Genomic DNA, 21,652 nt, shown 5'->3' on the forward strand with positions numbered 1-21,652 from the left:
TGTAATGTGCGAAATAATTTCTGACTGGCTGAGTTCATCCAGCTTCTTGTGTATTGCTTTCTTAGTATCGAAGTACATTGCAAACTAAGTCACCAATTTCGAAAATACCACAGTTGATAATGAACTTGGAGTCATATTTTGTTACTACGGCTGGCCTCATATTCATGTTGACCACCGATGGTGAATAGCAGAAGAACGAACGGGGGACGGAGGCGCTCAATACGTTTACATAAATGGGAATATATATTTTTTTAAATTAATGGTGATTAACTGAAGTGGTTTTGCAGCATTGCTCTCTCAAGTTGATAGTTTGTCATGGAAACCTGTAATGTATTCTCGGGAAGGCATCCCCAGACTATAAATCAAAAGTTAATGGAAATTCATTCAGTGAGGATGGAACCAGGCATTGAATATCATTCTCGATATCTACATCCACATGTTCACGTTAATGAACCACAGAGTCCAACTATGAAATTATGGAAATTTTGCATATGATGCTTATCATTAGTAGAGCTGTAATCGCAGTCGATGCTTTTTCATTCCGTATTATGCAAATGAGCCAAGCCTCTCGAGTCTTATAAAGTCTTTGCTGAGATCCACATGGTTACACAGGCAGTCGGCGCTGAGGTCTAGAACCCTCTCTGTTTAACGGATTTTCAGGTCGTGAAGGAACAATGAACGTGTTCTGGGTTTCGATATTTTTAGCTTGGTTACCGAGTAAGCGCATTTTGTTTAAAGAGGTTGATCATCACTGTCATGCGGATGCTTCCATCTTATACAAATCCACTCTCTGTTAAATCTTGTCTTTCCGCATATTTGCTGTGTTTTAAATATGTTTTCTTTTTCTCCCTTCAGATGCCTTCAGTGTATCGGTAGAACAGACACCAAGAGAGGTAACAAAAGAAGCAGGTGACACTATGACAATCAACTGCGTTTTACGTGGTGCTTACTATGAACTATGTGCCACAAGCTGGTACCTCCAACGTCCAGGTCAAACGGATAGGCAACGTCTATCGATTGGAGGACGATATGCTGAATCAGTCAACAACGGAGCAAAGTCTTTTTCCCTGAAGATCAGCAAGTTGATTGTTGAAGACACTGCCACGTATTATTGCAAGGCTGAATACCACAGTCATGAATCTGAGCACCCGCCAATACAAAAACACGTGAAAATCTCTCGCGGAAGAAACTGCGATTGCGTCGCTCTTATGAACGGAAAATTATTGAGCAGTTCCTGATTCCATTGAAGGACGAGGGCAGATTTTTAAAGAGTCGGTGACAGTCACCATACCACAGATAAACAAGGCAGCACATATAGTCGCTGTTCTCCCCAGAGTAATGCAGATGGAAACCTTTCTGCAGTGGCTTCTACCACTGTGATATGTGTCACAGTAATCGAAAAGACGGAACCTGCGATTCACTAACCACGAACGCATTTGGTAATTGGAGCAAAGCCAATGTTCACCCATTGCTGAATGTAAAAATGCAGACATTATTTTCTAAGAATTGTTGGTTGTAGAAGAAAAGTTGTGCAGAAGTATTAGGAGATAAAGGTGGATGATAGTCTGCCCCTTGACATCGGGATCTTGTATTAATGTACAAGGAGCCTTTTCGTACTAGCCTTTATGATTGTGAGTGTTGGATGCATCACAGTGATGAATCTTGAATCCGCATCTTGCATAAACCGCTTTCGAATTCTTAATGCAAAATTAACGGAAACAATTCCTTCGGCGATTTGCACTCCTTGCTGCCAAATATTCCTTTCCTCTGCCAGCAACTGGTAGCCATAATAGGGCCTTATCTCTATATAGTTGGGAAAATACCGTATGAATGTTATAATCATATCAATAACACAGTCTTGATATTTCCCACGATACTTGTGTGGCTGAGAGTTATAATCATCCACAAAGTCCCAAGAGGTCAAAACAACAACAATTTGATCCACATCAACTACATCGATTATGTAGCACTTTGGAATATCGGATGTATTTCCGCGCTCTTTGCAACAGTGGAGTTATTATGCTCGTATGAACTGATGTGGGTATGTTACCACAGGAGCTCAAGCCATAGCACAAACATCCGAGACAGTTTTTAATATTCAGCTACTCGTGAATGGGATAACTAAATATTAATTTACGCTCATGAATATTACTCAATACGGTTCGGAATAAATTTCACTTCTTTTTTGGGTTGAAATCTACCTGCATTCTCTGGTGCTCATTCAGTGAAATTCCAGTTTGTGTCACATGCGCTTATACTGCACCGAATAGGGATCTGGACGGATGAAAACTGAAGGAAACAGAGACTCATCACCGATCACAAAGCAACGATCTGTTTCTTGCAGCTGTGTTATAATGGAGAACCTATTGCTGCAATTCAGTTTCAACGACTATTTTTTTTGAAATGGGCTGACTAGGAAGTAAATCATTGTGTATTTATAACTATGAAGGACCTGGCACAATGCTGACGGTGAAACCTGGTAAGTGACCTCTCTTATCAGATTTTCGCCAACTCCTTCTTTTCCCGAGGAGAAAAGAGTGATTAATATTCTCGTTGAAATATCGGGAAACGAGTAATGCAATGTGATCATGTCTTTTTGAAGCCTTGGTTTGATTTTCCCTCAGTGTCATTGGCTTAAACTTTAAAAAAATAACTTCTTTCGAGAATACGCCGAACGTGCTTTAAAACATATAATTTACCCTCAAACATAAATATTTCACTAACACCTATTAATTACTTAGGATGCTTATTTGAAAAGGTTGTAGAAATATATTTACTCACTCAGATGTTCCAGAACACAGTAAATGCGAGTCTTTCTTCTCCTAACAAAGATAGAACCTTCTTGGTCTAAAAAAAGAAAATTCAACTTAGGGTAAATTCCCTTCGCCCAGCAACAAGACAACCCCCCAGCCCCACCACGCCACACGAAAAACTTAACTTTACAATATTACCCGCTGCATTGATATCGATGAATATGCATCATATCTTGCGACTTGTGAATATGGATTAGCTTATCGCTGGTCACAGACACGAACTGCAGTTATGGGGGCACTGGTATTCAAGGAACCCAGTTTTTCAGTTCAATTTAAAGTGGATGTTCTTGCATAATATGGATACGAATAGCAGATAACTTTCAAGTTGCAATAGGTTTCAGTGCAGAAAGGGATCAATGGAAATTTAAACGGTATTTTCATTATTTGATAGTTCAAGGGGATGTTCAAGCACATACTCATTGCGAAACCAGATGGTTAATTTCCTGGAATGAAACAAACTGTCTTCAATTTAGAAACGTATATCATGGTCTAATAACCTTGGAAATTCAGTCCGCATCTGGAAGTAAAGGATAAAGCGGGTTTTCTGTTGCCAAAACTCGCTTGCCTTCTGATCACCCTGATTAAATTTTAGTATCAAAGATCGGAGAGTTCAGGGTGGGCAGAGGAAGGAGAAAGATGGGTCTGCATAAGCAAAAAAAAACTGGAACAGTCACTGGATCTAATATAATCAATGCAGGAGTCCTAAAGCGGTACACAACCTGGGTCTCCGCCATCTCTGGAAATGCTTCTAGGTTAATGCGCACTACACTTAAATCGAGCTTAAGATAAGTTACACTCCAGATATAACTGGATGACATGTCAACATTTCATAGTAGCTCCAGACACCTCACGCAAAAAGTCTCAGCGTTAAACAGAAAGTTTTGCAGCTCAGAACGTAAAACTGTTGTCTTGGTGAACATTTGGTGAGAATGGTGACAGTAGTTACAATAAAAGCATTGCAGAAAAATGGGGGTTCATCTTTATTAGCTCAACTGAAAGATAGTACGTCCATGAAATTCTTTCCCAGTCAAAGCTAAACCTGACTCCTTTCTCTATTGGTATGCTGGGACAAATGCAGAGTGAAGCAATGTTATAATTGCACGTCGCTTCATCATCCAGACAAATAATTTGATCTCATTGTCATTTGTTTGCTTCATCTTTCTTCGTTTCAAACACCCGTTAAATCTCTTTGGTGCAAGCGTAGTTGCTCCTAAAATTCCTCGGGATCTTCATTGTTTTGGATTCATGTTAGTACCCATCCACTCTACGTGCACTTTAAATGTGCAAATACGCACCATAGTCTTTGTTAGGAGATACCACTGGCGAATCCTTGTAGAGACTCCCCACCACCTTTCCTTTCAATATTTTAGCAATTAATATAAATCTATTCCCCTCGGTTTTTGATCCTTTTCAGAAAGGAAGCTCTAACACATCAGGCCCAGCCCATTCTGTGAACCTGTCTGACAATCTGGGTATGATTGTTCATCTGAGAGGAGTACCAGAGTGTAAACGTATTAAGTACTTCCCACCAAAATCACCATAGAACCATAGAACTATACAGCACAATACAAGCCCTTCAGCCCACCGTTGTGCCGACATTTAAACCACGCCTAAGACTATATAACCCCTTCCTCCCACATATTCCCCTATTTTAAATTCCTCCATATGTTAATGTAACAATCTCTTGAACTTAACCAACGTATCTGCCTCCACAACTACCCCAAGCAGTGCATTCCATGCACCAACCACTCTCTGGGTGAAGAACCTCCCTCTGATATCTCCCTTGAACTTCTCACCCATTACTTTAAAGCCATGGCCTCTTGTATTGAGCATTGGTGCCCTAGGAAAGATTAGATTCTGTACAATCACTGTCCTTTTTATCTTACTGTGCTACTTTATATTGAATGGGAAGCTGTGTAATACCAGCACCTGATCTACAGTCGAATGAAATGCACAGAACGCGTCTCCTGTCCTGCATTTGAAAATAATTATCTTAAGTCTTCATTTCCTGCAATAGATAAAAGTAGATTCCTCATCTGCAGCAACGCTGCCCCACGTTTCACCAAGAAGACCATCAGAGCTCCAATATTAGATGGATTTATGTTTTACGTTGTTAGTTCATGGCCTCAAATATACAGAAATATTACAAACAATTCCATTAATTGGCATTCAAACAGTGCCTTTCAGTAAACTGTGAAGGGGATTGAGAGTTGAAGGATGACACGGTAACATGTAACATAGAAGCCCGTAGGAGGCAACTAATCCAATCGTATCCAATCTAGGCCCGTCTTTGTGAGTCCTGCAGGCAGTAGCAATTCAAGTGGGCATATGAGTATTTTCCAAATGTGATGAGTGCCTTTGTCTCCATCAGCCCTCCGACAGTGAGTTGCAGATCACAGCAATATCATCGATGAGATCCCCCACCCCATTTCCCACGTATACTCTAGCAATTAATTTAAAAATTTTGTTCTGAGTCCTTTGCTGAAACGAACATCTCATACAGAGATGCAAACATACAAATTATGAGTAGGAATAGGAAATTCCGCCCCTTAAGATTTTAGGTTTGATTTGATTGTAATCTCGACTGCACTCCCCCGTTCTCCTGCGGTATACATTTACCCGTTTGTTTTGCAAGTATCCATCTAATTCTATGTTAATAACATTGTAGAGATTCCAATTCTAGCTTTTCAAGAGTTCCAAAATATGTGCAACCCTCCGAGAGAAAAAAAAAACTTCACTTCATCCTTGTCTTAAATGGGCGACGCATTATTTAGAAACGGTCAGCCATAGCTCCAGATTCTTCCAATAGTGGAAGCATCCTTGGAACGCCCATATCATTTAAGACCCGGCAGGATATTTATTCTAATCAAGACCCTTCTCACTCTTGAAAGCTTACACTGATATAACCCGAGCCCGTACAACATTTTCTCGTGAGGTAAACCATCCATTCCAGCTATTAAACCATTTAAAACTTCCTGATACTGCTTCGAAAATATTAAATTATTTGTTACATGTCATGGTGCGTTTAGTTGCTTTCGTTGAAGGAGCTTCGCTTCAGTATTTCACTTCTGCGAATAAATATAGAGATCAAGATAACACCCAATACTCAACGTGTGGTGCGAACAATACTCAATAACAGTGCGTCATGACCTCCTATTTTGCATGCTATTCCGTTGCAATAAACGGTAGCGTTGTGTTAATTTTCTCTGGCTTCGCAGTGCCAGAGACACGGATTAAATCCTCATCGTGGGTGCTGTCTGTGTGGAGTTGCATATTTTCCCTGTGACCGCGTGAGTTTCCTCCGTGTGTTCGGCTTTCCTCTCACATCCCAAAGATTACAGACAGGCAAGTCAATTGGCAACTATAAATTACCCCGAGTAATTAAACCTTAGCATTTTGCTGGAGTTGATGGGACCGTGGGGAAAAGAACTAAAATGGATTTATATAGAATTCGTGTAAATGACAGGTTAAATGGTGGCACGGCCTTTGAGGACCGATCAACCTGTTTCAATGTGGTATCTCTCTGTATCTTTTTATATATCCTCAATACCTTCGTTCAAATCTTTTACAGGATTTGTAAAAGTTGAGGCCCAGCATTTATTCTTGCAGCACTCCACTATATACACTATATACACCTTAAAGCAGAAAAATAATTACTTATGCCCAGTTTCTGATATCTGTGGTCAACTGCTGTTTGGTGAACTCTAAAATGTCACACCATGAGCTTTTATTTCCGTAGTAATTTTTGATGGAGCAGTTTATCAATGCCTTCGAGAAATTCGAGGATAGTGCATTCGCTCGTTCCCCTTATTCAATGCGCACCTTACTGTTCCAAATACCTCCAGTAAAATGGTGAAACATAATTTCGCTTCCACAAAACCATATTTAATTTGTCCGTTTATGTTGCTTTTTTCCCCTCAATACTCTGCGATAATATTTTGATAACAGCTTATAATATTTTCCATATGACAGGCCCTCGATTAACTGACATAGTTTCTTGTTTTCTGTCGATCTGGCTTTTTGAGATAAATTTGGTGTTTTCCCGTCTAATGGAACCACCCCGGAATAGCTGGACTATTGGAAAATTAAAACCAATCTAACTTCCTTATTATTTATTTATTATCTTTTGTCACGTGAATGTCGTTGATGATGTGGATATAAATCGGGCTTTCCTTATTGCTTCCGAGTAGAGAAAGCAATTAAAAAAACAATGCATTGGCAAGTTTGCATTTATATAAAGGGAAACCCTGGAAAAATTCAAGAATTCCTTCGTTACTTGAAGAATATGATTCAACAGGAGATGTTTTGACATTAGTCCGATAGATTCCGGGTCCCTATTAGTAAGATATGTTTCCTTTCTTTATTTTAATTTGAATTTGCATGACAGAATTCAAGATGATGCTGCCCAATCAATGGTCTTGGACTCTAGCTGCTGTTTCGTCAAATTACTATCATACCACCGTACCCATATTTACCACAGTTAAGCCCCTCGCAATAACCGTAACCATACTCTCAACCCCGTTTTCCGAAAGAATCAAACGCAGTCTCTTTCGTTGTCGATCATCATTCTGAATTCTGCTAGTATTCTCGTAAATCCCATCTTCATCCTGTCTCACGTTATAATTTCAAACAGAGTTAAGTTGTCAAATTTAATGATGCTGAAATCTTGCTTTCTTTGTTTTTATTATTCCCCATGTGACTAGGATATTTCTGAAATGCTAGTGAGCTACAAATTTATGCGTTGGAACGCTGAGCAATACTCATTAGATGTCTGATCAGTGTACTATACAGTTCTAGAAAACCCATCCTGCTTATACTAATAGCTTTTGATAATAAATGAAAGCATTCTGAGCGCTGTTTCGGGGAAGGACCCGGAAGCAGACAAAGACGTTCATTTCAGATTTTTAGTACTGAGAAACGTAGTTTGCTCAACCCGCCCTTTCTCTCAACTCCTAAAGAGAGTAGGCACTATCTTAAAGGGATTATTCTTGACAAAGACATCTATGACCATGTCAGTTACAGACAGCCTGAGGTATTTTAGTAGGCGGTGATATTAGAAAGGACGAATTCTGCTGTCACTGTGATGCGAGTTGCTCGTTGAAAAGGATACAACGCCGGTAAAATGAGCAGGAAGGAGAGATTGCGAACAGGCAGCCTGTGTCCAATGCAGTGGTAAGGGAGTTAACTGAAATATACAGGGAGGGATTACAGATTGAGATAGATGTCATAATTTAGTTAAAATAATGCCACATTTCATAAAGAGTCATTTTCATCACCTGTCAGTTTCAACCATGTCAGTTCATCCCTCAAATCTCCTTCGACGATACTCACGACAATCATGATGAAATGCCTACCAAACCAAGTCCACGATGAACGTCCGTCTGCATACTTGTGGACTATTGTTCTAAAATTCCGGAAGTATTATGGGGAGATTATTGGAAAGATAATTAAATTTATGGAGAAATTATTTTTTTCTGTAAAGGTAGAGAAAACTAAGAGTTAGAACGCTGCATTTGAGAAGTCTAGGGACGTTATTTAACAAGAAATGAAATTGGGAAGTTTCTCTTGAAAGATGAATGAACTGAAAAAATGCTAAACTGGATTTGTCTCGAGTTTCTAACATAGCAAGTGAGTCACAGGATCACAGATTTGCAAAGAAATGAAAAGGTTTCTTCAATACACTATGTCCATGGCGACTATTTTGTACCAATCATACCCTCAACTCACTCTGCCCGGACCTATAGATTATACTCTGCACTCTCCTCACACTAATCCCACATGCCCACATTAGGGCCACATTCTTTGCCTTGTCGATTTAAATTAAAACAAACGAGGTTAGGGGGTTAGAGGAGAGAGAAGTCAAGGATAGCTGGGGAGTATCCGTAGGAGTTCGACGTAGAAACCACGGACGAGAAATGTGTATTGGTAAGAAATAAATCTGCGAAAATGTTTGATAATAAATTGTAGATGCTCCAAATGAAAGATTCCGGAGAACAGAACTTGTGTCAGAGGTTCAGTGCCCTTTATTTCCCTCCAGTAGTAAAGATACTGCATAATCTATCAGGCTGTCGGCTAATGATTGATAAAAGCATTATTGATAAATTGATAAAAAGACATTAAAGCTTGCACTAGAGAAATGAATACTCACTTTCAGTTACATCATTTAGAAACTACACCGAGCAGAGGGTACCAAGGTCAAACTCTTCCTGAAAATAAAAGCTCTCAATGAAATAACTCTGTCCTCTTCGTCTAAAAAATATGTTGGATTTTTAGAATGCGAAGTGGAGGTTTATGTAGATTGCACCAGTGCTGAAAGGATTAAATTCTGCCATATGATGTGCCTTATGTTCCATTCGGAGCATAAGATGATTGAACTGAAATGCTTGCGACGAACAAAGGATTTCCAAACTTAGATAAAGATTAACTATTTCTTCAGTAAGAAGAAATAACATTAAACTATATCTTTAACAGCTGAGTTGGAACATTCAGTAGCGGAATTAGGAGGCATTCTTCTTTCATTATTCGGCTGAATGTGGAGTTCCTACCTCTCGAAAATATCATTTAGTCAATTGCAATGTCAAAAAAAATGAGATGCTGTGTTTAGGTTGAGAGTAATAAGGTAACGGACGAAGGAATTTGAAATGAGCTGAGATGCAAAGAGACACTAGAAACGAAAGAACGGCCCTCAAGTTACTTGCGATCAACCCATAACATTACAGGCCGAGAATAGTCGATTGCTGAAGGTGCATTTCCTACTTCCGCCATTAGTTGGGGCAGACGAGTTTCTTCGCTGGTGCAGAATCACTTGCTCTTTCCCAAAAATGGTAAAAATAACCGTTGCTGAACATTTCTAGAATTATTTTCGTCCTCAAATTACTTTGAACACAATGGCAATGCCATCTCAGATGTGTAGACTTGTCAGTCATATCGCCCATAATTTCAACTTTTTCTCGATAATGAGATATATGTGAATATCTGATTATTGTCAAAATTCACAAGGAGCAGGGACGTGCTGGAAAAGTTAATTCGTCATCAATTTCATAAATGGGAAAGTGTCGAGTTGTGGGCGGTGGAGTGGATCAGCTGGTAAAGGCGCTGTCCGACAGTTCAATCTTAACTTCTTGTGCTGTCTGTGTCAAGTTTACACATTTTCCTTGTCAGTAGCCTGGTTTGCTCAAATTTCCTCCCACTGCCTGCTGCAAATTGTCCCTCATAGTAGAACTTGGGGCAGCTGGGCAGTGAAGGAGTCGATGAGGATGTGGGGAGAACACAAATAATCATGATAAGAATAGTGTAAAAATGGACTTGGTGCTTGATGGACAAGTGATATTATGCCCAAGGTTGTTTGATAACAGGTAATTGCTTAGCTGAGCACTTTTATCTGTGGGTACACTGCACCCTCACCATGTTTCCACGCAGTTTCAGTACACCACAACCATCATCAAATTGCAAGGTGCAGTTTGACAAAAATGGAAACAAGCTGAAGTCGCAACACACCTTTTTGCCCGTCGCAAAAATTCCCGTGTCAACCACCGCGCAGACGATAAAATAATATGCTTTGGAATTTGGACAGATTGGCGACGGTTCAGATGTATTTATTTATCACAGCCTTGGCATAATTTGTGCTTCGTGTCTGCTGCAGGTAATTCTCGGCTAGTGATAATCAAGAGTACGGGGGTGAATTTGCAAGAAAAAGAACATTAAGGGAAATAAATGACAATTAGCTGCATGCAGTCATATCAATATACCTAACGAAATACCTGATTTTAATTACCACTTCAGCCAAAGCGTTAGAATCGATAACACACCTCTTGACGTGTGATCACTGTTGCAATTTATGAAATGTTGTAGCTAGCAGGTTATACCCAGGAGGTTGACACAAAGAGCAACGTGAGACTGATCCGATCATTTCAACTTTGATTTAGCTGAGAATGGATATTGGACAGGACGCGGTTGAAATATCTAAGCACAACTGTAGAATTTAGTATTTTTGTTAATTTTAGTAAAACAACCGACTCCACCAACCATCAATCTTGTCTACTCTGCAACCGACGAACAAAGAGAAAATGGATTTGTGAAACTGATTTGTCTCATCAGCGAATACGAACCAGAAAACATCAGAGTGAGCTGGCAGAGAAACGGACAAGCCGTACAGTCTGGGTTTACTACCACGTCCCCCGCTAAAACCTCTGACGGAACGTTTACCTCCACAAGTGTCTTCAAGGTACCGCTGAAGGAATGGGCAAGCGGTTTCGTGTATTCCTGCCAAGCAGCCCACTCTGAAACCAGAAGCAACATTCACAAAGACATACGAGCTGAGTCAGGTGAGAAACAGACATCAAAGATGAAACATTTCCATTTTCATCTTCAGTATTTCATTTGTTGAGGTGTTGTGATCAGATATCGACATGGCTTCAAAAAGACTGGACTAGTGAAGACCAAGCTGTTTGTCAATGTAAAGTTTGGGCGAGGCAGTGACGGGAAGGGAATTCACAATGTTTTGGCAGCAAACATGAAGTATCAGAGGTGCTCAGTACAAGTAAAACCTGCAAACTATGCTTCAGGAAGATCTTGATACATACAGAAATATGATGTCTTACTCTTGAACATTGAAGGGCTGTTACTCGTCATTTTGTGCTGATGTGTTGCATCTGTTACCTGGTAACAAGACTTGGGCATGCAAAAACGAAACGGTCGAAGAAGAGACAAATGAAAGGAAGAAAGTACGTGGTGGTGGGCTGTGTGGAATTCACAGGGTGGCGAGGAAACCACTGGACTAATCACAGTAAAATGACAACTAAACCTTTCATTCTTTATGAAATAGTTTATTAAAGACGAAGGACACATTACCAGCGGAAGAAATTTCGGGAACAATTGGACGCAATAGGCCGAGTGATCTTCGGCACTGCAGATTTAATTAGTGTCACTTTCCCTCTGACACGAGCTTCCGCCTTTTATCTCTCTGAGTTCCACCTCTCTCTCTCTCTCTCTTTCTCTCTCTCTCTCTATCTATCTATCTTTCTATCCATCTGTCTACCTATCTGCACCCCTCAGGCTGTTCTGCCCCAAACCAAGCCCCTTCCCCAAGCCTGGACTTTGTCACTTTCATTATTGCCAGGGGTGCCTGGCTGTCTCTCTCTATCCATCCTTCTCTACTCTTTTCTCTGAATGACTTTATGTCATTCACTTCCTGTCATTTTTCCCCCTTCGTAATGTAGTAGAGTTGCACATTTCAATGATCTGACTCAAGGGTTCACGAAATGATGACGTAAGCATGCTGACAATGACTAAGTGACAACTTTAGTTCTTAACATGTAACAGATTTTAATGAAATTGAAACCGATGCTAAATATCCGGTTCGTCATCAGTAAATATTGGTCTCAATTGTGGATTTCAGAGCTCGCAATATTTCTCAGTAATCCAACTGTTGAAGAAATTTGGATCAACAAAACCGCGACCCTGCTGTGTGAAGTGATCGCCACAACTTCAGACGAGGTTCTGCTATCTTGGACAGTGGATGGAAAGGAAAGGATTGTTGGTGTGGAAATCGAACAAGCAACAAAGATCGGGAACCAGTACTTGACAGTCGGCCGTTTGACCAGCAGTGTGGCAGAGTGGGACAGTGGGGCAGAATATTCGTGCTCGGCGCAGCAAAATCATTCAGGTGCTCCGATATCAAAGCGGACAGGGAAGACAAAAGGTGGGTACAATAACAACAACAGAAATGTAAAACAGTGTAGATACTGAAACAACAACATAAACTGCTGGATGTCAGGCAGTGGTATGCAGAAGAAAACAGGTATGATGTTGAGAGTGGTGGACGCTGGTAGCATAGGTGAGGCATCTTCATGTTCATGGCGAAAGAGGAAAGTTCTCACAAACGGTGCACATTTCCCAATTCTTTATTAACCTAAATGTCAGAGGCACGGAGTCCAACATCATAGGAATAGCTCTTCACTCCACCGAAACCAAGCCCGTCGTCAGGTACACATTTACAGGAATTCCAGATTAATCCTATTTAATTTCCTCATAATTCCAACCACTTCTCACAGATTATACCATCCATATTCACACTGTGGATAATTTACAGTAGCCAATAATTGTATATGTCTTTAGCCGGTCCTTATCTCCCTCACTCCAGAAAAATCAAGCCCAGACTATCCAATTCCGCCCCACAACAGAGGTCCTCGAATCCAGTTAGCATACTATTTAATCTTATCTGCACTCTGTCCAGAGTAATTACATTCGTCCTATAGTGTGGTGGCCAGAAATGAACACTATATTCCAAGTGAGGCTTCACTTGTGTTTGGCAAATTTGCAACAAAACTTCCTAACTTTTGTATGATATTCCCTGATCTATAAAGTCAGACATGTCATATTCCTTTTTCGCTACCCTATCCACCTGTGTTGTTACTTTCAGGGAACTATTGACTTGAACCCCAAGGTCTCTCCGTTCATCAACATTCCTTAATGCTGAACATTTCACTGTGGAAGGCGTACCCACTTTCTTACCTCCCAAAATGCATCGATTTACATTTGTTGGGATTAGAGTCCACCTGCTAATACTCCGCCCAACTTTCTCTCACAAGATCACAAGATCACAAGATCACAAGACAAGGGAGCAGAAGCAGGCCATTCAGCCCATCGAGTCTGCTCCAAGGAAAAGGGCAAAAGAAATGGGGTGGGAAAAAAAGAAAAAAAGAAAAGAAAAGAAAAAGAAAAAAAAAAGAAAAGAAAAGAAAAAGAAAAAAAAGAAAAAAAAACTATTCTAATCTCATTTTCCAGCCTTATCCCCATATCCCTTGATACCCTGACTATTTAGATATCTGTCTATCTCCTCCTTGAACACCCCCACTGATCTGGCCTCCACTGCTGTGCGTGGCAAGGAGTTCCACAATTTAACCACCCTCTGGGTAAAGAAATTTCTCCTCATCTCTGTCTTGAAACTGTACCCTCTAATTCTAAGATTGTGCCCTCTGGTCCTGGACTCGCCCACCAAGGGAAACAGCCTAGCCACATCTACTCTATCCTTACCTGTCAACATTTTAAATGTCGCTACGAGGTCCCCTCTCATCCTTCTGTACTCCAGTGAGTACAGTCCAAGAGCCGACAAACGCTCATCATACTTAAGCCCTTTCATTCCCTGAATCATTCTCGTAAATCTATAACCATTTGTAGCTTTAGAAGCCGTTCCTCAATATCAACCACACTACCAGGTTTCCTGTCATTTGTAAATTTAGTGACTATATGTCGTATAGTCACATTCAAATCGTTATTATATATTATAAACAACAAAGGTGTCAGGACTGATTCTTGTGGTAAGCCACTCGTGTAAGATTTCGAAACAGAAAATCATCATCACCACCATCCTTTGCCTCCCACTAACAAATAACCAGCTCACCACAGTTTCCTTTGCATTATACAACTGGACAAGCGCATAGTTAGCGACCTTCTCAAATAGAAAAGGGGATATCGTTTCCTTCTCTCGATTTCATAAGTCCTGATGGATATTTCCAGTGTTTCATTCCAACCACATTTCCTAAATATAGTTCTCAGAATATTAACATTGACCTTCTCTTGTAGCCAAACCAGTGGAACCAAAGCTCCGACTCTTGCCTCCGTCTCCAGAGGAGATACAAACGGCGCGCACCGCTACACTCACATGCTTGATAACAGGGTTCTATCCCGACAACAAAACCATTTACTGGCAGAAAGGCGGAGCCTCATTCCTCTCGAACGCTACCACCTTCCCCACAGCACTTCAACAGGACATGACTTTCAGCACAAAAAGCCTCCTCTATTTGACTTCAGACGATTGGAATAAGGACGCAAAATACTCATGTGTCGTCTCGCACCCACCTTCAAAATCCATTGTGATGAGAAGCATCAAGACCCCGAAAGGTAAGGACAGTTTAACCAAATTCGCACATCCAATCCGCGCTCTACATCCCAGTCTACAGTTAAAATCCAGTAACAGTCTGCATTGAGCAGGGTAAATGGACCATTTTATTATACGATGGTAGTAATTAGACCTCTCTGATGGTCCGGTAAAATAACATTTATGAAAATCAACTTAGCTGCCACACAAATAATCGGATCTCTGCTGAGTACAGGGACACTAACTGCATGTAAAATTAATATGCCCCACGAGTGATAGGAACCGAATGGAATAAAGCGTGAACAATGTGTATGGGTATTAACTGATGAATGACAATATAGATGGAACCCATCCCAAGCGTTTTTGAATATAATCTGGGAACGTCGTCTCATGGATCACATTTGTCATCAGACTCCTTCAGCGTGAGGTAGCACATGATCAATTGGTATGAATAAGCTCATTTATAACTAATAGGCAGTAAAAAAATGGTTTAGAGATAAATCTTCACTATGTGCTGAGTGAATAGCTTGGTGAGGACCAAATCCAGTTTCTTTGAATTCACTGCTGAGCAACCTGGCGACCGTAGACTATATTCAAAACAGACTGTTCAGTGATTAGATAGAAAAGTGGGCGCACTAATAAATAGGAGACATTGTACATTGTTTTAAAATTCCGGTCACTGGAGAAACAATGTCTGAATGGAGTGAATTCGACACGACGAGTGTAAACTGTGCTCGCACTTTTCGTTTTTTTTTTAATTTAACTTCTGTTCCAAACTATCTTGAAATAGTCGAGCACAAATAATTTCTCCGCGGGGGAGGGAAATATTCAAATTTCTTCAGTGTTGTGAGTGAAACTCCACTTTTGGCACATTTTTTCTCGCTTGGGTTCGATAATCTTCAGCCCTGACGTCGCAACAACTCCTCGTGCCACCCGTGATGGACGAGGAGTAATCATTCGCGCAGCAGGGAGTTTCTACTGTACCAGTGTTAAGGTAAATCTGAAATGTAGTACTTACGTTGATACAAAGTCAACATAAATGATCTAATCGTTTGGACCATTAGATCCCATTCCACAGGAAATAGAGTGTAACTCGTCCAGTAATGGAGAACTGCTCTCCAGAACAAGCCGAGGATGTAGTAAATTGTTCCAGTACAGTTTGCGCACAGAGAACTAATCCGCCAAGCAGATAACTGGAAGTTATGACCCACAAAAGTAAGGCAATTCGAATCCAATTAATTGACAACCAGTCATCCTGTTCCAAATCACTACCAAGCTGCAATTACCCACCAGCAACCTGCTCGCTAAAGCCAAATTTGGGGTTGGCCAGGTCCACTCGAAAACCAGAATTGTCAGAGCATTGTTTAGGAAATTATCAAAAAAACTGAATTCAAGGGGCAAGGTGACATAAAGTAGCATTTTAATGAGTGTGTCATCAAGTAGCTCTGTTAAATTTGAAATCCATCTGCAATGGGAAACATTGCGATGGTTGGAGCCACACCTTGCACCAACAAAAATAATGGAGATTAGTTTACCAAACACCAAGACATCACTGTCAGAGCCGTTCATGGCAATGCTTAATTACCTTCAGCTGCTTATTTCAAGAAATTCGTTCCATGGCAAGATCATATTTTCGCATACGAATGCATATTTACCAAATCTATTCTCAAAACGTCAGGAAATGAGTCTGTCCCCGTCTGCTTGCATCGATATCTCTACCACATTCTAACATGGAATGGAAATAGCAAGTAACATACAGTATATATCTGCTAAAATACAGATGGAGATGTAACAATGTGCTTTTGACGTTCAATAGTTCACACACAAGAACACGCAGACCTTTATGACCACCAACAGTTTTCAAACCATTTAATTAATAGCCCATCTTTCCATTTATTTCTCGAAAATTCGATGTCTTCAGGTTTTCCACCTCATATCCTATCGCTAAATTACTTGCCCAATTATTCAAAGCGTCCACATCCCACTAAATTCTCTATGAATCCTTCTCACAGACCATAATGCCACCTGATTTGTATTCTCAGCTATCATGAATATATTGCACCAAATCCCCTCACTATGGTCATTGAAATAGATTGATAGTAGCTGCGGCTCCAGTACCGATGGCCGCGATGCCTTATAAGTAGCAGCTTCCACGACCATAAACCCTTATTTCCTCCACCAATGGCACACAGCTGCTGTACTCTTTAACATATACAACATTCACAAATGTTATTTATCTACGCAAACGACAATTCCTCCCAGCGCCCAACCAACATGATGGACAAAGGATGCAGGTAAACGGGAATGCTTTCACTTGGATGTTCTCCTCCGTGCGCGCCGTGTCCTGACTTGGAAATATATCGTCTTTCCTTCAGCTTCGCTGGGTCGACAACCTGTAACTCCCTAACTGACCCTACCCAACTGTCGTGTAGATTATGCGTCACCAGAAGCACTGCAAACATTTCAAGAATGTAGTTCACTTGGTCAATTTAATCATGTATGGCAATTGAATACTGGTCTAACCAGCTGCACCCAGATTCCTAAACAAAAGGAATTAAATAACAATTTAATCATGTGTGGCAATTGAATACTGGTCTAACCAGCTGCACCCAGATTCCAAAACAAAAGGAATTAAATAACAACGCGAAAGGCCCGTACCTTCCGAAAGCGAACTACTCATCCTTCATGGTCCAATTTCCCACCTGCAATATTTGCTGAATTCACTATGGCTGTTTGCAAGTTTCAATGGACCAAAGAGGTCAAGCTTACCAAGGGGAGACTTTCAGGTGGACGTCGCCAGTTATATGCTTCTGATTACGTAAGGATTGAAAGAAACTCAGCAAGATCTCTGTGAAACAGTTTGTTGACCTTTACGCATTCTGGTGGTCTAGCACGAATGTCCATTTTCAAAGCATGCATCTGACGACATCAGTGGTGTTTGTAGCAACAAATAATCTGTGCTGGGGTAATTCAGCCCGCATTTTTTAAACATATTTATTGAGGCTCCCGCTGCTTACCCAGTTGCAAGACAACAAATAAGAAATTAAGGTTAAGTTGCTGCTATTTCGTTGAATGAAGGCTGAAGAGAACATTTTGTGAGTAAATCATCCCATTTAAAGATACCCTTAATAGGGTATCTTTTCTGCGGATCTTTATGCCACGGCCTCAGTTGCGTTGCGATCCATTTGCCGTTTAAATTATCTGGAGCACGCACTTTTATTCCTCACATGCTGATGTATTTTGCTCTGGCTCCCCATCCCAACCACCCACAATATCCCGACAGTTTCTGGAAATGAAAATATATGGAAACCTTGTATGACAGATTTTGTAAAGTGCACCATGACATTTTAGGAGTCATGCAAATTAATGCATGGTATTTCTTCACATGCTCCCACCAGAACCACAATTGTGGTTATTCTGATCGTCCCATAAACAGTTTCTGCTACATTGCCTTCTATCGGATTAGCACCATTAAAAGATATGGACACATTTTACTTTATTTCTTTCAAAATGCCACTGTGTTTCTGGAATGAGTTGGGAAATAAATATCGTCGTTGTCGGTGCTTACATTGCGGAATATTTTAATAATATACAGGATAATTTGTTTGGCAAGAACGCACTGAGAATATGTTAGGTCTATTATATTTTCCGGCACGTGATAATTTACGACGTTAGAATGACCGCTTCAATTTGAAAGTAATGGGGCGTGTTCCTGTTTCTGGTGGAATGGCTTCTACAACATATGACCGAAAATATTGAACAGATGAGAGTCATTTCTGTATTCATAAAATGATAGTGTACTGAATGTTAAACATCGAACAGCGCTCTTTATTAGAATTCATTGGCATGTTTTAAGTTTTGTTTTATTTCTAAGCACAATCTACTCTGTCCATAATGGAGAAATCGCAGTCAAGTGTTGCAGTTGGTACTGTGTATAACTTTCCGCGTATTTGTCCTATTCGTCAAGCTTGGTTAAGAATCAAGTTGAGGATTGGAAGAGGGAAACGATTTGGTCATATTATGCTAATCACTTTCGCGGCAGCCAGATTTTAGCGATTAGGCAATGTTTGCTCTAAATATTCTGTTCTTCTGACGGGTTAACGTTCACATCCCCGTAACGGCAGAAATTAGTCGCTGTTAAATTTTTGTCAATCTAATTTTTGCACTGTGGTATAACTGAACGGAAATATTATTGAAGACATCATACAAAGAGGACAGAGGAAGCAAGCTCATAAGGCGGAAGGGCGTTATTAGCGAAGCAGAGGTAATCGGAGAAAAGTGAGTAGTAAGTGGAATTATCAGGTTCTTGCAACTTGGTTGCAGACGATATTACCCGCAGCTTGAACATGAAAGATTAAAAATAACCATCCCCACTTCTCGTTGCCAGAAGATTGCCATGCACCGGACATTAGTGCCACCATACAAAAACCATCCTTTGAAGAGATTTGGACATATAAGAGAGCAACCGTTGTTTGCGAAGTGGTTTACGCCAATTTACAAAACGTCAACATCTCCTGGACAGTGAATGGAAGTCGGAGACTGGATGGAGTAGAGACTCACGGTCCTGAGTGGAGGGGAAGTAAATACACCATCGTCAGCAAGCTGAAGGTCAGCGTGGAGGAGTGGAACAGTGGAGTTGAATACCTGTGCTTCGTAGAAGACAGTGAACTGCCAACACCATTGAAAATCTCCACAAAGAAGTCTAACGGTAAGCGCAATTAACCGTCGCTCAGAGACGACGTAGCCCATGAAAGAAAGTTTGGGATATTGACATTCGTCACCCAGTGAATTGAATGAAAAATCGAATGGTCCCTAATCTTTTGCTTGCCGTTCAACAAGTAAGAATAAACAATAAAGTTTAAGACCCCCGTCGTTGAGTAGAAAATATGTAGTCATTTTCACAGAAATGAAAGAGCAAAATTATAAATGGTAGTTTTATCAATAACGAGTACACGCAACTTTATTTATTTGGAGAACAGTTAAGCACTCGTTTAAAACGCTGATCTCATTTGTTGAGTTCAAAGATTATTCACCACCCTGGATCTGCTGAAGAGACGGAATGAAGAGTGATCCTCAGGTCAGAAAAGAAAACTACTAATCGATTACTTTTATCCTTCTAGTTACTGAAATGCAACGTCCCAATGTCTACTTACTGCACCCATCATCCGACGAGATTCAAGCCGATAAAACAGCGTCCCTACTTTGCCTGGCCACCGGCTTTTACCCAGATGACATATACATAGCCTGGATGGCCAATGACACTTACCTGGATTCGGGATATTCCATCCAACCTGACACCGATAAGGAAAGCGGCTCCAGCTCAGTTGCCAGCAAACTGAGGGAGACAGCAGAGGACTGGGAGAAGGGGACCACCTTCAGCTGTTTGGTTGGACATCCATCCCTGCCGACGAATTTAGTCAGAAGTATAAATAAATCTCACGGTAAACCTACTTTCGTTAATGTGTCACTCGTTCTAACGGACAGTTTTAAATCCTGCGTCTAATTATTCGTGATCAGTGGCTAATTCTTTGTAAGTGTTGTCTTGTTAAGTTCGTAACTGCTTGAGCTGCCGAGTAGGTAAATCCCATATTTATCAAACGCCACAGTCCTGCTTCAAATTATCCAACAACTGTTGAAATATTTCAGTAATCTCAGCAGTCAGAGAAAATTGTGATGAACAACCCATAATGTTGCAATGGTTTTTGACGCTGAAAATGCTTTGGAGAAATTAGCCAGCTATTGAATAGATAGGAGAGGGTGATTTATCCTGTATGCAGCTTTACATTGAAATAAATGCAGAATGAAAACCTTTTGGCTTCCCGATGTGTGCTCTTATCTTTGGAATTAAGAGGTAATCTAGGATTCAGTTTTGTGCGACAACTCTCTAGTATATGCCACACTTCCATTCTCTTGCTTTTCACAAACCGTGATCGCGGCGGGGAGATGGTTGGAGGTGGGGAGCGGGGTGGATGGAACGAGAATTACTCAGGTCAAACAGATCCTCACAGTTCGTGTTAGATCGGATTCGAGGGCTTATTTGACTTACGTGGCTCATTCGTGCATCAGGTATCTCTCATCAGAACTTTGGAAATAAAGGTGGATAGATATCAGCTCAAAATAATGGTGAAAAAATTCCATTGAAACTGGTGCTTTTCTGATTTCACTTTTGCCCATCCAGGTTTCGTTAGGAAATCTGTTGCAATAATCTCTCTTCTGACTCCCGGGTTATTACTCCGTTGTTTCGCGAAGGAATATTTTCCTGTCCCTCATCTTCTTTGTGAATACATGATGCATCTTTGCTTACTTCAAGCGGTAACACATCAGATTCCACAGAAATAGTGATTTTAATTTCCCCACATTCCTCCATGTTTCCTTTGGTTTCTTACGCTGCTTATCCGGCATTCAATGCACTTGAGTATTGGTAAGGCCAAAACCCTTCTAAATAAGAGACCCTCCAAAATCGTTAACCTGTCACCATTCCTGTTCTTGGCAATTGGCTGAAACGGAAGGAGGTCTTTGTTTTCACTGCCCAATGCTCTTCGCCATAATCTGCTACTTACTCTACCTCAAATGAACAAGTACCGAACCGTTTATCCGTGCAATTGTTTGAGCACCCATGAGATGACAGTGTTGATGCCCTCCTGACAGGGTTAGACTATGCTAGCGTGTATTAGCTGTTTGGTTTATCCTCCATTTGCACATTGACATACACGAGTTACTGATCTGTCAAAGCCTACCTGGGAACATATTTGTCCTGGAAACTAAAGCTTCAACAAACTCGTCTTTCCTGTCTACATCTTCATTCTATTCTACCCTTGACCTCATTCTGGGCACTTTGGTTGAAACATTGGCCTCCATGTGAAGATCCCAAACATTGCATATCCTTCAATAACTGTTTGCACCTCTCCGCATGAGTTGCAGAGCTGAATCCAACGAAAGCTTTTTAGATTACTTATTGTAA

At 40.7% G+C, this 21,652-nt stretch overlaps 1 gene segment (V, D, J or C); it reads left to right on the forward strand.

The window, feature by feature from the left end:
* Positions 1–615: 615 nt before the first annotated feature.
* Positions 616–20,368, forward strand: LOC127576964 (Ig heavy chain C region-like). The segment is given in 8 exon segments: positions 616–717; positions 856–1,131; positions 2,417–2,479; positions 10,817–11,137; positions 12,211–12,513; positions 14,397–14,714; positions 19,079–19,399; positions 19,812–20,368. Coding segments are annotated over 8 exon segments (2,028 nt in total).
* The last annotated feature ends 1,284 nt before the right edge of the window (positions 20,369–21,652 follow it).

This window comes from Pristis pectinata, chromosome 12, assembly GCF_009764475.1.
Source record: "Pristis pectinata isolate sPriPec2 chromosome 12, sPriPec2.1.pri, whole genome shotgun sequence".
NCBI lineage: Eukaryota > Metazoa > Chordata > Chondrichthyes > Rhinopristiformes > Pristidae > Pristis > Pristis pectinata.